Source organism: Sebastes umbrosus, chromosome 18, assembly GCF_015220745.1.
Source record: "Sebastes umbrosus isolate fSebUmb1 chromosome 18, fSebUmb1.pri, whole genome shotgun sequence".
NCBI classification, from domain to species: domain Eukaryota; kingdom Metazoa; phylum Chordata; class Actinopteri; order Perciformes; family Sebastidae; genus Sebastes; species Sebastes umbrosus.
This window is the reverse complement of record NC_051286.1, coordinates 21,258,212-21,276,577: the sequence shown is the minus strand read 5'-3', so window position 1 is coordinate 21,276,577 and position 18,366 is coordinate 21,258,212. Positions and strand designations below refer to the sequence as shown.

Below are 18,366 nucleotides of genomic sequence, written 5' to 3'. Positions count from 1 at the left end.
CGTACCTTTATTTCTCTTGGTTTGATTACTCTGTACTCTAGCAGTTTGTTTTTTACCTTGTCAGCTCTGCCTATAAATTCATAGTATTATGATAGCCAAAGGCATCATATTTTTAACTGAGCCAGGAGTTCAGTTTCCTGATTGAAGCCATTCATGATTATGTGTTTGTGTGTGAAAGAGACAGAGAAATGAAAAACAGTGCTATAACGAGAGCTCAGTGCCTTCCCACAACACCAAGCTGCTCACAGTTTAACAACCTGTGACAGTGACATTAAACTGAAATGAAGTTTCTAACACTACTATTGGTAAATTGTGTGATTAAAAGCAGGTAGTTGCAAAAAATCAGTGAAGTTTCAGTTACAACTCCATCAAAAGGAAATTGAGTTCTGAAATTTCTTTTCCCTTCCTTCCCCCTCCCGTCTTACCTGAGCGACCGTCCCTCTGGATGTCCACATGGTGCCAGGCACCGTCGTTGACCTTAGCCTGCGTGGCCTTGACCTTGATGGTGCCGGAGCCCATGTCCAGCAGCAGGTACAGCCCTCCGTCCAGCAGCTCCACCGCAAAGAAGTCCACCTTGTTGTTCTTCTGGCCCTTTGCGTCCCGTCGGTCCTGGGCCTTGCCGTGGGTGAAGAGTATCAACCCGTTGGGCTCGGAGGTGCGGAAGTCAAACGAGATGGAGCCCACGCGTTTGGTGTTCCATTTTGGCAAGGCCAAGTAGGAATCGGGCGTCTCGAAGTTGATGGGGTCGAGGGTGGGAACGTTTTCGCACTTGAACACCACATCGCCCTGGAGTTTCATCTTGGGGTCCACGATGCGGGCGAGGCGGGAAAGCTCCAGCCGGATGTCGTTGTTCTTGTACACCACCTGGGGAAGAAATGAGAGTTCTTATAAATGAATAGTTTATGAATAGTTTATTTTTTTTTCTCGGTCATACATCAAAAAAGAACAAAACTTTACAATCTGTGTGAATATAAACCAACACTGTATCCATTTCACACAACGTTCATCTAATCAATAACTCAAAAAGGAATAGGCTGAAGCCCCAAGTCTTATCTCTGCCTATCCTATTCAATCCATAAGATTATATATGTATTGATATACAGTATGTATGTATGATGATTATACCTCAGTGTGAATTGTCTTAAAGGGATTTCTTTTTCATTTAGTTTTTTCAGAGCAGTAGGGGATCATTTGCCAGTGCAGTAATGGTTGAAAAATATTTATTTCCATGTGAATGAATTGCACTCCATTGCAATCTGTAATATCATAGCATCATACTCCAGTAATATTACATATCGCCGATTCGAGGACAGCTGGATCGATAAAACTAATATCTTCTAAGGCGTGTGTGGCCCAATTTGTTTCTCAGTCATTTTCTATTTCAACTCCAATTTATCCGAGATGAAAAGGAGATTGTACACAAATGCATCACTGTATTTTCGTTAGATTGAACACCTGCCGGCTGAGCGTGAAGTGCGAGAAGCGATGGCTAAATTATCAGTGAGTCATTCCCTGTAATGTTCAAAATAGAAGCCTTCATGAACATGGGGTGAAAACCCCACGGGAGGTATCTGTGACCCCGTGAGAATACACTCAATATTATACGTATTCATCCATAATAAATTTCTCTAGCCCCCTAATCCGCGAAAGTAGAAAGCAGACCCACATGATAGGCAAATATGACAAAATACCACAGAAAAGGAGAGTTGAATATTGTCAATTGGAATCCATTGAGGCGGAAAATTAATGTTTCTTTTTTTTTTCCTTTCTGGGGAGGAAGACAGGCTTTTTCTGGTATATAGGGCAGTGTGTGCGCTGGAAACAGCAACACTGTTAGAGGGAGCACAGCTGTCAGCAAACAGATTTTACTGCTGTGGGATTACCGATAATCCTGGAAGATTTGACAGTAAATCAACACAGGTGACCCGAGGAGGACTGACGAGAGGAGGGAAAAAGAGAGAAAAACCGGGGAGAGAGAGAGAGAGAGAGAGAGAGACAGACGGGCTGGTGGGAATACGGGCAGCAGAAGAGAAGGGAACTTCATGAGGAAGAAAATGTGTCAGGAGGCAAAATAGAGAGGAAAAGAGGGAGAGATCTGGAAGATTAAATGCTGTAAAGCCAGTGTGTGCCACTGCCTTTCAAAATATGCTCGTGTGTATGTTTGTGTGTGTGTCTATGTACATTACAAACACAGGGATGTAGCTGTCAGTGCAGTTAATAACCACACTTAATCTCCTCAACATGACACATAACAAAACACTCAGAACACACTTTGTCAAGCACTTAATCTATTGGTAACGCACCACACAATAATAGTAAGGAATAATAGGAATCTCATTTTAAATTAGGGCTGGGACGATTCACCTATCACGATACTTGGGTGACGATTCCATATGTATTACGATTTTTAAGTTTTGCGATCCAACAAGTATTGAGATTCGATATTCCGATTTTTGTTAACTTTTTTAACACTAGACCATGGGGAAAAAATTGAATCATACACTTCTAGGGACCTTTACTTTGGAATATATTTAAATTAATATAGTAAACATGTTTGATTTTCAGCATGTATGTAGTCAGAGATGTCCTGAAGTCAAAGAAATCAGTCATTGTCAGGCATTATTTATTAAATTGTTTTCAGCAACCCAAAAATCTAAGAATAAACATTTCCCTCACAAATTAGAGGTATTTTCTTTTTAATTTATAAGGGACATATAATGTTTTATACTTATAATCCAATCAATCTTCGAAAATCGCGATACATAAGTGAATTGATTTTTTTCCCACTCCCATTTCAAATACAATATATTTAGACAACTTGCATCAAAGTATATGATTGTATGAACAGAAAGCTAAAGAGATGTATAGAAATAGGGCTGTAATGATTATTTTGATCATTGATAAACTGTTATTGCTGTTATTTCTCATTTGTTCAATAGACATAACCCTATTGCGCTCTCAAGTGCTGCCGTCATTACTGCAGTGCCGGAGTGGAACTGAACACACTTCCACTGACAATGAAAGCATAGATGTTTGAGTTAATCATGGTCAGCAGTCGCCTACTCCGACAGGCGACGGCAGTCTGTGTGAATGAGGAAGTTATTCAGTCTCAAAGCGCTAGTCGGAGATGAAGTATGACACAGCCTTCGGGGGAAAATAACATTGATGTTCAACAGCTGTCCGACCCAGTAATTAATTTGTAATTAAACCCAGCAGGAATTAGCTTATGATTAATATCATCAAGCTCTATAATTTGTGCATTGTAATCAGAAGAAATGCATCATCTTTTTGTCTGCATACCGCTCAGAATGTGATCGAAACATGAGGAATTAATGGAGATTTATAAAAGTAAAATGGATTTAATGAGGCAGAGGCTTGAAGCTTTTATTTTCCAAAGTTAGTTTTTTTTCCCAAAGTTGAAGTTGTTGGAGCAGCTGATAACAGCTCAGTCAGAACACTCTAACCCTCTCTTAAAACTGGGCAAAATCTTGTTGAAAAGGCTTTTCATATTGATGATCATCTTTTCAACATGTAAAAACTTTTACAAGATCTATTTGACAGATTGTTTGGCAAAAGCGCTTAAGAAGTGAAATCCTTAACATTTACAAGTATAGTGCCACCGCAGTAATGGAGGCTCGTTCACTTCCATCTACAACAAGAATTTGTCTATAAAATGTCTATCATAACTATCATAACAGCCCAGGGTCTTCAAATTACTTGTTTTGTCGAACACACAGACAAAATCTCAGGGATTTCAAGATAGCAACTGAAATAGAAATCAAGATTTCCAGTTTATTATAAAGAAGATGAATCGATTAGTTGTTGACTATTAAATTAATCGCCAACTATTTTGATAAATGATTAATCGGTTTGAGTAATTTTTTTGAAAAAAAAAAGGCAAAATTCTCTGACTCCAGCTTCTTAAATGTGAATATTTTCTGGTTTCTTTCCTCTCTGACAGTTAACTAAATATCTTTACACGTCATCTTGGGCTTTGGGAAACACTGATTGCATTTTTCCCCATTTTCTGACATTTTTCTGGAACCAAACAACTAATCATTTAATTCAGAACATAATCAACAGATTAATCAACAATGAAAATAATCATTAGTTGCAGCCCTATAAGCCACATATGCTTACAATTAAGACGCTGGAAATAGAGATTGTTGGGCATTTTTGATTGTAAAATGACTAACAATTATTCGCTTATTAAAATAGTTGTCAATTAATTTTCAGTGGACTGACTAGTTGATTGATCAACTAATCATTTCAGCTTTAGAAGGACATTTCCAGCAATGAACCCAGTTAGAAAAAAGCCGTCCTGATGCTGCTGCAATATTTGAGTATGCTAAGCATGCTAATATGACTCATGGCTTGAGGGATCATCTCTGTTTGTTCTTTTTGTCAGCATGTGATTATCAGCTAACCTCTAGATTGGACTGAAAATATGATGAACATCAAATGAAAGATTCACAGAAATGTTGCAGCAGCCCTGTAGCGCAAAAATCTTTTAGCTTTAACCACCATTACTGATGTCTCTGAAAAACTGATGTTTTTATGTTTTCTTCTGAAGCCAAATACCTTGAATTCCACATTGAGCCATCTTTCAGACTACTCTTTCACAAGAGAACAAACTGAATATTACATGAAAAGAGACAGAGAGAAGAAAAATATGCTTTAAAGCCGCTCATTTGCACAACTTTTTTTTAACACTGATGGTCACTGTGTATTTCTTAGATGTAAATTAAAGGCACTCAGTAACTCTGACATATTAAGTCGAATTTTCTAGATCTGGAAAGAATAGTTAAGCTCTGTGACAAAACACAAGGTCTCCATCAGAGCCACAACTAGCTGTTCTTGAACAAAAAAAAACAGTTTGTTTACCCGACTCATGAAAACCTTGCTCTCCATCTTAGTTTTCTTGACAGTGGAAAGTCTTTAACAAACTCTCTCAGGCACTGCAATGTTATTCTGGGACGTACTAATCTTACAATCAGCCAGCTCCCGATCTGTTTTGGGATTATGATTTTGTCTGTTCTGCTGCAGGCTGATCAATAAGGTAATCGAAATGATGCCATAAAAGAGGAACTGACTGCTGCGGCTATGTGTTCCTCATCTTTTCCTTTGTTATGGCTGTGCTTTGCTACGCTATCCTTCGGCCTATCAACGGCCTTATGGGGCCCATTCATAATGCACGCACAGGGGACTGTAACGACTCCATAAAGCCGAGATCCTCCATCTCTGCTCCAGGATGGTGTATTGATTGGGCCCTGGTAAGGGTGAGGGAAGGGCAGGTGGGTGGAAGCGCACACACACACACGCACACACACTGTCTCCTCCCTAATCTACTCCAGATCAGTGCTCATGTCCTCTTGGCCCCGGCCACAGCTGCTGTCAGCTCATGATTTAGCCCCAGTGTTAATGAAGAAGCGGGGTAATTCCGCTGAAGTGGAGTGAAGACACACACACAAACAAGGTGCTCATGAGGCTTTGTAAAGGAGATCTCTACTTGCTCAAACACACGCACAAGAAATGACATTTAGTTTTATGTGCACATACACAAATGCGACTGCACGGACATACAGTATTTACTAAGTGCATATTAATGTACCAATTGTGTGTAAATATTGATGAGAGAACTGGATGAGTGACAGAACTGATGCCACAGGAGATAGAATATTCAGTAATAACTTACTGAGGATCAATATGACTCTGACTACCATATTACAATGATTGGGATGTATTAAAGGGTTAGATTACCCAAATCACAAAAGAAATATGAAAAATGTAGATAGCTCTGGTTTTATGTGGCGAAGACTTTTGTTTCCAACTTAGGACCATATGAATTCCGTGATGCGAAAAAAAACTGATTAAACTTTATAATAAAAATGGAAGCAACTGTAAAACGCGGAATATCGTGCAATTTGCCAAAATGTGGATGCAATTTAAAGATCGGGGTTTTCCCTACCATTTTAAGCCTTTTTTCACGGTGCCTAAACCGCATGAAGAGAAAAAAACTATTCTGCTATGTTTTGGTGTCATTTAAAGGTACCCTCCTCCTCCACACAAACACACACACACAGTCATGTGTGTCAAAAGCGTGGTCTTCCAATTTGAGAGCACAACTTGTTGATTTCAGGTTCAGATTTTGTAATGCTTTGCCTCAAAACTCTGTCCTCGCACTCAAATAGCTCCAGCTTGCGCTTAGATTTGCTCTGCTTCTGCTCAAACTGCCTGCTTGCACTCAGATATGTTGTTGCATACACAGATTTCCTGCGCTCCAGCTTCAGCCCTTCTCCTCACACTCAGGCTGCTTCTGTGACTTTGTGAAACGTCTGCTCTCAGACTTCTCCTCTGCTCTCGGATTTTTTGTGCAATAACCCTGTCAAAATTCCCAACCAATACAATGCCAGTGTAGCATTGACCAATGAAATGATTCCTGCCTCGTTGCAGGCGCATTCGCTTTACTTCTTAGAAGGTCCCTGACGGGCGGTTACTCTTTAACCAAATTTGTCCACTTCTGCCCCCCAAGGCTTTATTATATGTACTTCCCTTGCTTTCTTTATGACTTTTGGAATCAAAGGACAGTAATATATATGTATATATATCAGCGTCCATACTTTTTTCTTTACTATAATAGCTACATCGGCTATTATTACTGGCACCAATTTTTTTTATTTTGCTGTACGCTGAAAAAGATGTCCTGAATTAACCACGACAACTCATGCTTGTTGCACACAGAGAGCAATTAGCTTTATAATGCTAGCTAAAACTGAGGTGGTAATCGCCGTGGGGTGCTCGTTCTCCTTAATACATCCATGGCAACTTAAGCTATCTACCTCCCTTCCAGGCCTAAACTGAACATACTCATGCTGAAAGTGCTCTATTTTCAGTCTATGCTAACATTAGCTTGATGCACAAGTAACATTAACTCCATAGCGCTCCGCTATGTTTTTCCAGTAGTGAGTGAAGGTCTGGGTGCTGTGGTATATAACGTTATTGATTGTCAGTGGTATTCCTGTTGACTATTGCAGTAGTATGCTGCTGCAGTCATAAACCATTGGTCAATACTACAACTGGCATTCTATTACTTAGGGAATTTTGACAGCTATTGCACAAAATATCCGAGAGCAGAGGAGAAATCTGAGAGCTTATGTTTCACGAGTGCACAGAAGCAGCCTGAGTATGAGGAGAAGGGTTGAGGCTGGAATGCAGGAAATCTGTGCAAACAACAATATTATCTGAGTGCAAGCATACAGTTTGAGCAGAAGCAGAGCAAATCTAAGCGCAAGCAGGGGCTTTTTGTATGCTAAGACAGGGTTTTAAGGGAAAGGCATGACAAAATCTGAACGTGAAATCAATGAGTCATGCTCTCGAATTGAAAGATCACGATTTGGGGAAAAAGCTCCATAGAAAAGGCCCTCTGAGACGGTTGAGTCATCCAAAAAACTGAGGAAATTAACACTTACAGCTAAATTTATAGCAGCACCAAATCCAAAACTATGAGTCAGGAGAACAACTATTCTGTAAGTTTTGCCAACATACAATTGACTGCAATCCTAAGAATACGTATGATGATGACCACCTACAATCGAAAAAAAAGAGCAATCAAATTCTTCAAATTTTGAATATTTTCTTATTAAACTGTTGAAATGTTTTTCATCCAATAAATGATTAAACACTCTTTCTGTTCACAAAATGTGCTTGAATCGTAAAACACAGAATTCAGGAAAAAAAAGGTAATCTGGAAGAAATTAAAATTAATTTCTGAGGGCCATAACAACCCAGTATAAAGGAGGTGTTGGAATTTTGTTTGTGTTGCTCAATGTATGAAATAATTACTTTTCAAAAACACCTCAGCGACATGTCTTTCCGTATTTTGCTGAAGATAGTAGTCTATAGCAAAGTCGGTGTATTACCCTGAGTAACCAGGATATTGTTTAAGGAAAAATTAAGACATTTAGTTTTTCATATGTAATTTTACTAAATTATAAGCATGAGAAATGAAATCCATTCACCTTACTTTACCTTATTTTTCCTTTTTTTTGTAATTTGGGTGAAATGGCCCTCTGATGTGGGAATGCTGCAAAACTTGCTCAGAAAGGTAGCTTTAGCTGTGCCACAAGATCCACTATTCATTGAGACATACAGTAACCTGTCAGACACACACACAGTGAGGTGCTCCATTCAATCTGTCTCATGAACTTGCTCCTACCCTCCCTGTAAATGTTGCTACACTGCTTAACATCTGCCTCTACTGCTACAGCTCCACCTTCACATCCACCTCCACCACAGCATACATACATACATACATACATGTATGTATGTACTGTATACATGTAGTGTATAATTGTAGAGTTCCACCTAGGGAGAGAGTTTGCTTCTGTTACTTCCTTCTATCTAATTGTGCGTGTTAAGATGTACGCATTGCAGGGAGTGACAAGTAAGAGCCTTGGCAAAAAAAAATATCAACTATATATAGACATTTTTTCTCAGTAAATCTGTCTCAAGTCTGACTGAAACTGAAATAGAACAGCTGAATATGGCACCATATGCACTGCAGATAAAGATTAACTGTAGATTCAGTATTTCTCAGCAGGTGCTTTAATTCAAAACTAGATGTTTATTCTGAAACCAGTTTATTTTCCTCCTTTCCTGAGGCCACTTCCAAACCACTGATCCCCGTCCTATAATCAAACACATTATCTGCTAATGTTTGTTGCCTTTCACTACACCACTACACCCTACATCAAGCGTCCAGGACCTTGACTGGCTCAGCACTTGAGAGCTAATCTTCCTTTCACTACACCACTACACTCTACGTCCAGCGTCCAGGACCTTGACTGGCTCAGCACTGCACAGCTAATCTTCAAGTTCATGAGCTCTTCGACTTCAGCTCTCCTGTATTGTTGTTTGAATACTAAATCCTAATCAGTGCCATGGTTTACATCAAAATATTGAATTAATTTTAATCTCATGTTGATCCTGGTTGAAATACTGTGGGCCATAAATCTCAGAATGTTTTTATCTTGACTGATGGTAGCAAGGTTTGCTGTTGGACATTCTATTAAATTCTGAGCATCACGACAACTGCTTTCATAACACAATACAATACTCCTGCACAATACTGAACTATGCTCTACAACTAGTATGCAGGTAGCATTAGCCCACATTGCTGGGTTTTTCAGCCTATCCAGCATAAACTAACCTCCATCATGCAGTTGCACTTCACTGATGGAGCTTGCCGGACTGTATCTTCTGGCTTGAATCACAGGGACTACTCCCCAGCTGCTTCAGTGGTTTATAGGATTTAGTGTTTGTTCATTGGCTTTATTTTCTTATTTGTGTAGCGCTTTCTGTACCTTTTTATAAAGGTAGCGCCCTGTGTTCGTAAAACTTAATTCCCAGGTTGGCTTTAGTTAAACCCTTATTCCTGTTGTTGCTTTATTTTAATAACCCATAATTATGTCCTCCCTGTTTCTTATATGTGACTGCACTGTGGTTATGTTTATACTTGATAAAAATCACATAACAAATATGTCCCCAACAATTTACTCAATTTATTAACTAAAAGGGAATGATGTCAAAAATATGTAAAATAAAAAAGGTTCACAATACTCTCAATAATAGTATACCAAGAAAATAGTACTTTGACCTTTCACAGAGATAAACAAGTCAGTATTAACCCAAGTCAATCTTCTATGTTCCTTTAAAGGGACTATTTGTAAGATTCAGAAATGCTGCTTAACAGCGACACCTGTGGCCTTGAAATCAATGAAAGTCAGCGTCGAGCTCGCGCTTGCTCGCTCTACATAGACATGAACGAGCATCGCTCAAAACAGTGAGGCAACACACGTCAGCTAAAACCACAATATCACTCTATATTTCAGTTGCTTGGCAGTAATGTTAGCTGACCAGACGAAGGTCTCTCCATGAATCAATGCTGATCCTAGTGTTGGCTTTTCCTGCTCAGCGCAGGCTTCAGCAGCGGGGCTCCTCAACAGTTACGTTATCGCCTCCCGACCGCAGCCGGCAGCCGAAGACACCGGCACCCGGTCGGTAACGAGACGATAACGTAACTCGTTGAGGAGCCCCGTCACTTCACAAGACACGGAAAACCTCTGTTGGTCTGGAGGAGCTGCAGCATTTATTTCTGCACAAACGTCCACTTTACATTCACTAGATATTCTCAGAGCTAAACTAACTCTTCTGCAGTGTGTAGAGAGTGTGCGTTCACGTCTAGAGGTGGAGCGAGACAGCTAGGACGCGCGCGCCGTCTGAGTGAAGGAGAGCAGGCAGCGGAGACGAGGCTCCGGCCACACGCGAGCGCGCATATGCGAACGCGCATGTTTGCCGACCCGCTACATTTATACGCTTAAAAAGTTACAAACAGTCCCTTTAACCTTCTGGGGTCACTAGCATATATGTCAACCTTTAATGTACTTGGTCTAGCCCAAAATAACATAAAGCAGTACCAAAGGATATGCAATGAACTCTTATGATTTCTTTTACTTTCACCAAAATAACCTGGTGGGCCCACACACACTCACTCACACACACTCACACACACACACAATCCGGCAAACAGAAAAGGACCATTAATGAAAACGACCCCGTTGCAGGCCTGGTCGATGCTTGGGGAGGTAGTGGCCAAAAACACTTGAGACCGTTTCGCTCTAACAGCCAAATAAAAGCTGAGTACTCACGTTAGCGTAGCAGAGTTTATATCACACAGTCCTAATGTTGCACCTGCAAGAGTAGTGCAAAAAGCTAGAACGGCTGATAGCTGACCATGGCAGTCCTATGGGTGAAACTTTCTTTCTCCCGCGTTGCCAGAGGAGCTACCGGGCTTTCATCCAGGTCACCTGTAGCGCTATCTGGGCAGTCCAGAGTGTCCTTCAGCGGTGGTTAGCTTGGCTAGTTAGCTGGAAAGGCTAACAGCGCAATATCAGCTACTGCTTGATAGCCACTTAACGTAACTACTCGCAACGTATACATTCGGCGTTTCACTGTTTTTTACAGCACTATAACTTACAAACACTTTAAACCATAAATGTCTAATTACTACATCTCTTTTAGTTCCACTCACTTCTCTCCAACCTCTCTGTTGCGCCACTCCCTCACTTCTCTCACTTGACCACCCCCTCCTCGCTAGTCCCGCCCCACAGCCAATCACAACCAGGTAAAGTGACATGACACATAAACAACCAATTACATGTAATAAAATTAAACAAATATAGGTTGTACTCAAAGTAAACCACATGCTCACCAAGTACACTGCAACCAACCTATTTAAAGTGACACAACATACTGTATGTGTATATTGAACTGAACATGTAAATATTAACCAAAACATATTTATTCTGAGCAGAACCACCAGGAAACTGGTAGTAGACCAGGAAACCAGCCACACTGGCACTCAGGGGCAGAACAAATTGCCCTGGGGCTACATTTGTCTTTAGGTAGCTAAACATTACTTTTTTAGTAGTTACTTTGAACGAATTGAATAGAATATACGTAATAAAAAAGTGCAGTTTTTGATTTTATCCTATGCCGTTTAACCAGAGATTAATTTGAGAAATTAATAAAGAGTTGACCCAAACCGTAACGTTGCAGCTAACATGCGTATCAATGCGTAACAAGCTAACTACATATAAACCAGCACAAAAATACATTTAAAGTAGAATTACTGCCTTGCAGTTGTAAGCCTCCACCAACCAATCCAGTTGCGCTTTACATCCATGTTTGACCAAAAAATCACTTCATCATTTTATCCTGCAAGACATTTGTGTGAAACTGTCATAATTAGAATATTAATTCTTGAATTATGGACAAAAACGTGTTTTGTGAGGTCACAGTGACCTCGTTCCTGAGATATCACGTTCACGAGAACCGAACAGAAGGTCATAGTGACCTTTGACAGCCAGAATCAAATCAGGTCATCCTTGAATCGAAGTGGAAATTAGCTCAAGGTGTTCCTGAGATATCGCATTCACAAGAATGGGACGGACATACGGTCAGAGTAACCTTGACCTTTGACCACCAAAATCCAATCAGTTTATCTCTGAGTCCAAGTGGATGTTTGTGCCGAATTTGAAGAAAGTTGCCTATGGCATTCCTGAAATATCACAAGAATGGGACGGATGCGAGGTCACAGCGACCTTGACCTTTGACCACCAAATTCTAACCAGTTCATCCTTGAGTCCAAGAGGATGTTTGTGCCAAATTCAATGAAATTCCCCTTCAGGTGTTCCTGATATATCCTGTTCATGAGAATGGACCGGACGGACAGACGTATGTACAGATGGACTGACGGACAACTTGAAAACATATTGCCTCCGGCCACATCTATCGCCGGCGCGGAAGCATAAAAAGGCAAATGGAGAAACTTTCAGCAGGCAATAAAACTAGTCATGTGAAGATGGACTGCAGATAGGCAGTATATGAAAACAAAATGTATTTATAAAACCAATTTTACATTCCAGTTTATGTACAGATTAATAAAAATACTAAATATTACAGGTTAATTAGTGAGTTGTAGGGAGATTATGCTACCTTTGTTCTTAGCATCTATCTCTCAAAAGAGTGTGACTTTCAAAAATAAATTCTAATTTTGTCAACAGTAATAAAAAAACATCATTCCTCTCATATGGTATCAGTTATCATAGGTGTAATTGTGCTCCCTGGGTCACTGACTCTAGAATTTAAAAATACCTTTGAGCAAATGTATTTTTGTAATATTATATAGGTTTTGAGTTGCAGAATTCAGGATATCAATTTGTACATACGGTGTTATCTAAAACCAAAAAACAAACTGAGCTTAGCCTATAGGGGGTGTGAGGGTGAAAGGTGAAGGCGTTCCATTAGAGTCTGAGGTTTGTACCCATCCATCACTGTTTAGTCCTCTAAGGGGATATTAATAAAAAGTTAAATAATGAAAAGGACAGGGTGACATTTGCATTCGTATTGGAGGGGAAAACAAGCGCTGCCTGAACATACTGTGGTGACTAACACAAAACTGATGACGACAATGTTCCTCTCAAATGCCAAATGTGCGTCTCTTGCCCTCTCTCTTCTTCTCACTTACTCATCATTCTCTTGATCTCCGTCCATAATCAGTATTTTTCTGTTTCTGTCTCCCACCCGCTGACATTCGCCTCACCTGCACCTGTCACTCCCCTTTTTTTTTTTCAAATACTCACACCTTCTATTTTCACATTCACTTCTCTGCTTGTTACTCATCATCTTGTTCCTCCACCTCATTCATGCGGCTCCTCCTCTCTCAGCAGAGATGACAGCGCATGCCCCAGCCGCCCCCCCACCGTCTGACACAAGTTGCCACTGCACAGCTCCAGCGTCGCCACGGGTGCCCTGTGACACCGGAAGGAGGGGCTGGATGGCGTGAGATCGCGGAGGGAGGTGGGGGTTGCAGAAGAAGGCACTGCAAACAGCAGGCTGACCGGAGAGTGAGCCGGGGCGGCTGCCTACTGGCCCTCGGTCACGTGACGCGCTGCAGCCCACATGGCAAAACACGAGCGTAGGCGTGGGACGTGACATCCCATGTAGCCCACGGGGGCAGATGAGAGCAGTGGAGACTGAACGGGAGAGGGGTTGTGATGGCAGCACGCGGCTTCTCTTTTGTTGTCAGACAGAAGAGAAAAGGGAAGGCATCCGCTCGCTGCAGCAACACATGCCTCCATCAGCTTATTCATCAGCTTTAAGTGATGCCCTTTTTTAAATCTCATAGAGACCAATATGCGCCAACATTCCTGCTTCCGTAGCATTTGAAGTGCCCTAGCCAGACATTACAAACACACACACACACACACACATACAGAGTCAGACAGAAATACTGACGCACTCTGAGCAATCTGAGCAATGGGCCAAACACAACTGAATCATTCCCTCATTATCTGGGGATATTGAATCCAAAGGAGGAGGTGGAGGGGGCAGGAAGGAATACATATGGTGTAGGAGAGCGAGAGAGACGCAGAGAGACAAAAGGATGATGCATAGGGCATTCCTTTTCGCAATGATGCTGTCGTTTTGTCTTGTGTTATAAATCCAGCGCACTCCTTTCCTTTACAGGAGTGCGCTTTCGCCCAGCTCAGCAGGTCAGGGATGGCTCGGTGTGAAGGGATGCCCTCGTGGGACCTTTCGTCGGCGCATTTCCACCATAGCGTGTGCCACGACTGGCTGTAGGTCGGCTTGGAAGGGCCAGGGGTCGTGGACTTAGTGCTCACTATGCCCTCTCTCCATGCAGGGAGGGACGAGGCCACCTGTTCCTGGCACGACTGTCAACCGGGGCGGACAGTGCGTCAGGGGACAAAGAACGTTTATCGATAAGAAGTGAAAGTCAATTGTTCGTCCCATTGCAACATCAGCGCCAAGCAGCAAAGCTACAGTTCCGCCATTTTGGACTGACTATCGAACCTCAGTAAAACGTCTGCCTACAAAGTGCTGTACAAAAGTTAATGTTTTCTACCGAAATGGCCTGTGTTGAACAATACAAATATTATAAATATGCATACTATTATAACTATTTACTTACTTATTTATTTATAAAAAAAAAATAAAAAATCCAGCACACCGATTTTGAGAGCAATCTCAAATGTTTTCATGACCACAGACCATGGATGTATTAGAGGTTGTGTCCTGTGCTTTTACCCTGCGCCTTAGTAAACAACCTACAACTACATTAAATTCTGTTTTTCATTCTATTAGCACTACAAACTACTTGCCGGTAGCGGGTTGTTTGAGAACGGAGACGTTAATACATCCACCATGATACAGGCTAACAGCATACAGCCCATGGGTGTATTATAAGATAATAAAAGTGATAAATTAGAGCCAATATATCCATTATTACAGCCGCATACAGCTACAGTAGCAGGAAGCTGGCAGAACTCGATATGTCATATAAGCGTGCAGGGCGGTGCAGTTCTGTGGGTCTGATGCACGTTTATTATGCAGGAAAATAACTCTGGATTCAGCTATTAGTGAATTTTACAACTATTAGGACATAATGATTTAAATGAGAGCTATTTAAAGTGGCAGTAGGCAACAATATTTTGGCATAATTTGGCAAAAATTCCATAATAACCTTTCAGCATATTGTAATTCAAGTGATCTGAGAGAAAACTACACCTCTGCACCTCCTCATGGCTCTGTTTACAGGCTTTAGAAAATCTTGCCCGTGACGGCAGACTTTGACCAATCACAGGGCATTTCAGAGAGAGCGTTCCTATTGGCTGTTCCACAAAAGGAGATGCGCGTTCACGTCTGGTCTCTGCAGATAGTGAAAGCCTCGGTCAATGGCGGAACAACCTACTGGAAAGCTTGCTATTCCAGCATTGGCAGCAACTGCCTACACCTCAAAACAACCCAAAAAAAGAAAGACAGACTTTCAAAAAGACAGTCCAAACTGTTGATGTCGTTAGAAGGTAATGTGTAGCTCGCTGCGGTAGCCTCCTCAGATGTAGCGAGCACGTATGAAGCGCGTGCATATGCCCGTTCTCGTGTGGGGGGAGGGGCTTCGGACAGAGAGGGGAGAGCAGAGAGAGGAGAGAGAGGAGAGAGCAGCTCGAGGGGATGCAGGATTTTGCGTTTTCCGGATTTCTACGCACTGCAGCTTTAAGTGTTCATACTGGGAAGTTGATTTACCTCGAAAAAAAATGTATCCTCTGATTTACAGACATCTCTTTATACATCCATGGCCACAGGCTCATTGACATTGATTTGCAGTCCAAAATGGAAAAAAAAACTCTAGCGGCTATTGTCAAAAAAGCACCAGAGTTTCGTCTCTTTGCTTCTATACTCTTTGTCAGAGGTCTGCAGCAATGTCGGCAACCAACCAAAGCCGTCTTGAAACAAGGACACCGTCTCCTTCACCTTGCTTTGTGGGAGTGACGTTTTTGACGTATCATCACCATTCATATCTATACAACCAATGTGTTTTTGATTAATGTTTTTTACAAGAACACAAAGTTCTTAATAGATCTAGCCTCTTAATTCTGCTTTGAGTGCACCAGATTGATGCATTTAACTTTAAAATGTACAAAATGTTCTTCCTAAATGCGTGATGTTTCCAAAGTCAGCGTGTAATCGTGTTAAATAATCGTGATCAACATGTTTTGCCATAATCGTACAGCCCTAGTTCAAGTTGGGCTTCGTCCAAATGGCAAAAGAGATACTGTGAATGAATAGAAGTGTGAGGGGGGAAGATCACGCAGCCGGTCGTGAGCAGTTTGCATAGTCCTGGGTAGCAGCTGGCATCGTGCCTGCTTAATGGAGCAACGTATGATGAACAGTTGAGGATCACACAATACTACCACAACCCAACCACATGGTGAATCACCTCCATGATTCTGTCCACCAAACGCTCTCTCTCAAGGGCCAAGTCACGCTGAGTCACACTTGTTCGGATAATAATGGAAACACACGGAGGATTCAACTCCCTCTGCGGCACGACTCGTGATGAGAACTCTTTGCATTAACCCAGTCGCCTCCTTAAAGCTGCACAAATCAATACTGTATATGAACAATGGGTCAAATGACGTGTTGACAGACAGACAGAGAAAAGTCAGCGACCAGCTTAACATTTAGCAACTTTAAGAGCTAAACATTATTAATTACTTCGCTAAATATTGATGCGACGACTGGCTTCGGGAAAAAGCTTCGACAATTCAAGGCTGTCGAGAACTGCTAATCAACAAATCCTCCCACGTTGCAAAAGCATACACACAAATACACAAATTGCTTGATATATATCGCCGTAAGGATTGCATCATTGTGGGACTTGTTGTGCTTCATTGTACACTGAACCACAGACTGAAAACCAACTGAGACAGTTGCCCTAAGACAGAGCACAGCTAGGATGTGAATGATCACTGGCACATTTCGGCGAAGTCAAAGCTCAGGACATGTTATCTATTTATTCATGAGGCCTCGGGCAACAGTACAGGGATGGCCGGGTCAGTGCTAGGAATGTATGCACTGTATTTGTGTCTGTGAGAGAGAGAAAGTGTCAGAGCAGTTTGAGGTTGGACCAGAGATGCATTAGCCAGTGTGGTAATGACTGGGGGAACAGCAGCCCGAGTCACTCAGTCGAAACATAAAATAATGCAGACAAGGTGACTTTCTCCCTTAGCCCAAACGTGGTCGCTTGTGTGTGTCTGTGTCTGTCTATGTGTGTGCGCACAACCTCCAAACAAGATGAAGTAAGAGAGTGCATAGTGGTCTGATGGAAGCTAACTTGGCTAAATGAAAAGCATGTTGGAAGGTGCTCGACTGAGCTTGGCAGGACATCACAGGACTTCCTGGCTCTTGTCAGTATTGAGAAGGTTGTGATGGAAGAGAGAAACAGCCAGGACGAGAGGGTGGAGAAGGGCCAGCCTGAGACACCGTGGCATATTAATGTCCCTATAGTGAAGTTACAAATATACTGTAGGGTGTTGAGATGCCAATATAAATATAATATGAATCGCTGTAGCCATGATTCCATCAGCTGGGTTAAGGTCAAAAAATATCCACAAGAAAGAAATATTAATATTAGGGCTGTCAAAGTTAACCCGTTAATGCTAATTCTTTTTAACGCCACCAATTTCTTTAACACATTAACGCAACTTGCGATTTTTAAGTTGTAGCGGGCTCAGTTTTAAAGCTAGAGTGGAGATACTGGTATCTTATGAAACTAGAAAACCTGAGGAACCCAATGGTATACATTGGTGTCGTACTAGCTTGTCGCGAAGGAGGCTAAATTACACTTCAAAGTTATGCCCATGGCCATTTTCAAAGGGGTCCCTTGACCTCTGACCTCAAGATATGTGAATGAAAACGGGTTCTATGGGTACCAACGAGTCTCCCCTTTACAGACATGCCCACTTTATGATAATCACATGCAGTTAGGGGCAAGTCATAGTCAAGTCAGCACACTGACAGCTGTTGTTGCCTGTTGGGTTTGAGTTTGCCATGTTATAATTTGAGCATATTTTTTATGCTAAATGCAGTACCTGTGAGGGTTTCTGGACAATATTTATCATTGTTTAGTGTTGTTAATTGATTTTGAATAATAATTATATACATGCATTTGCATAAAGCAAGCATATTTGTCCATTCCCATGTTTATAAGAGTATTAAATACTCAACAAATCTCCCTTTAAGGTACATTTTGAACAGATAAAAAATGTGTGATTAATTTGTGAATAATCGCGATTAAATATTTTAAGCTATTGACAGCCCTTATATACATAGAAGTGGATATTTCTAGAATGAATAATCTAAATATCTTAGTTAATTTCCGTACATGGATTCATAGTTACTGACTATGCAGTTTTTTATGCTAAGTGATCAAATCACTGTTCAAAT

General features: G+C 41.3%; 1 protein-coding gene across 12 annotated transcripts in view; it reads right to left on the bottom strand.

Annotated features, from left to right (window-relative positions):
* nrxn3b (neurexin 3b) overlaps positions 1-18,366 on the bottom strand; it is a 355,996-nt gene that overhangs the window by 248,966 nt on the left and 88,664 nt on the right. For all 12 annotated transcript variants that reach the window (XM_037750894.1, XM_037750889.1, XM_037750890.1 and 9 more), the window contains one exon: positions 426-864. In XM_037750894.1, coding sequence (XP_037606822.1) covers positions 426-864 — 439 coding nt within the window. The remainder of the gene's footprint in view (positions 1-425; positions 865-18,366) is intronic.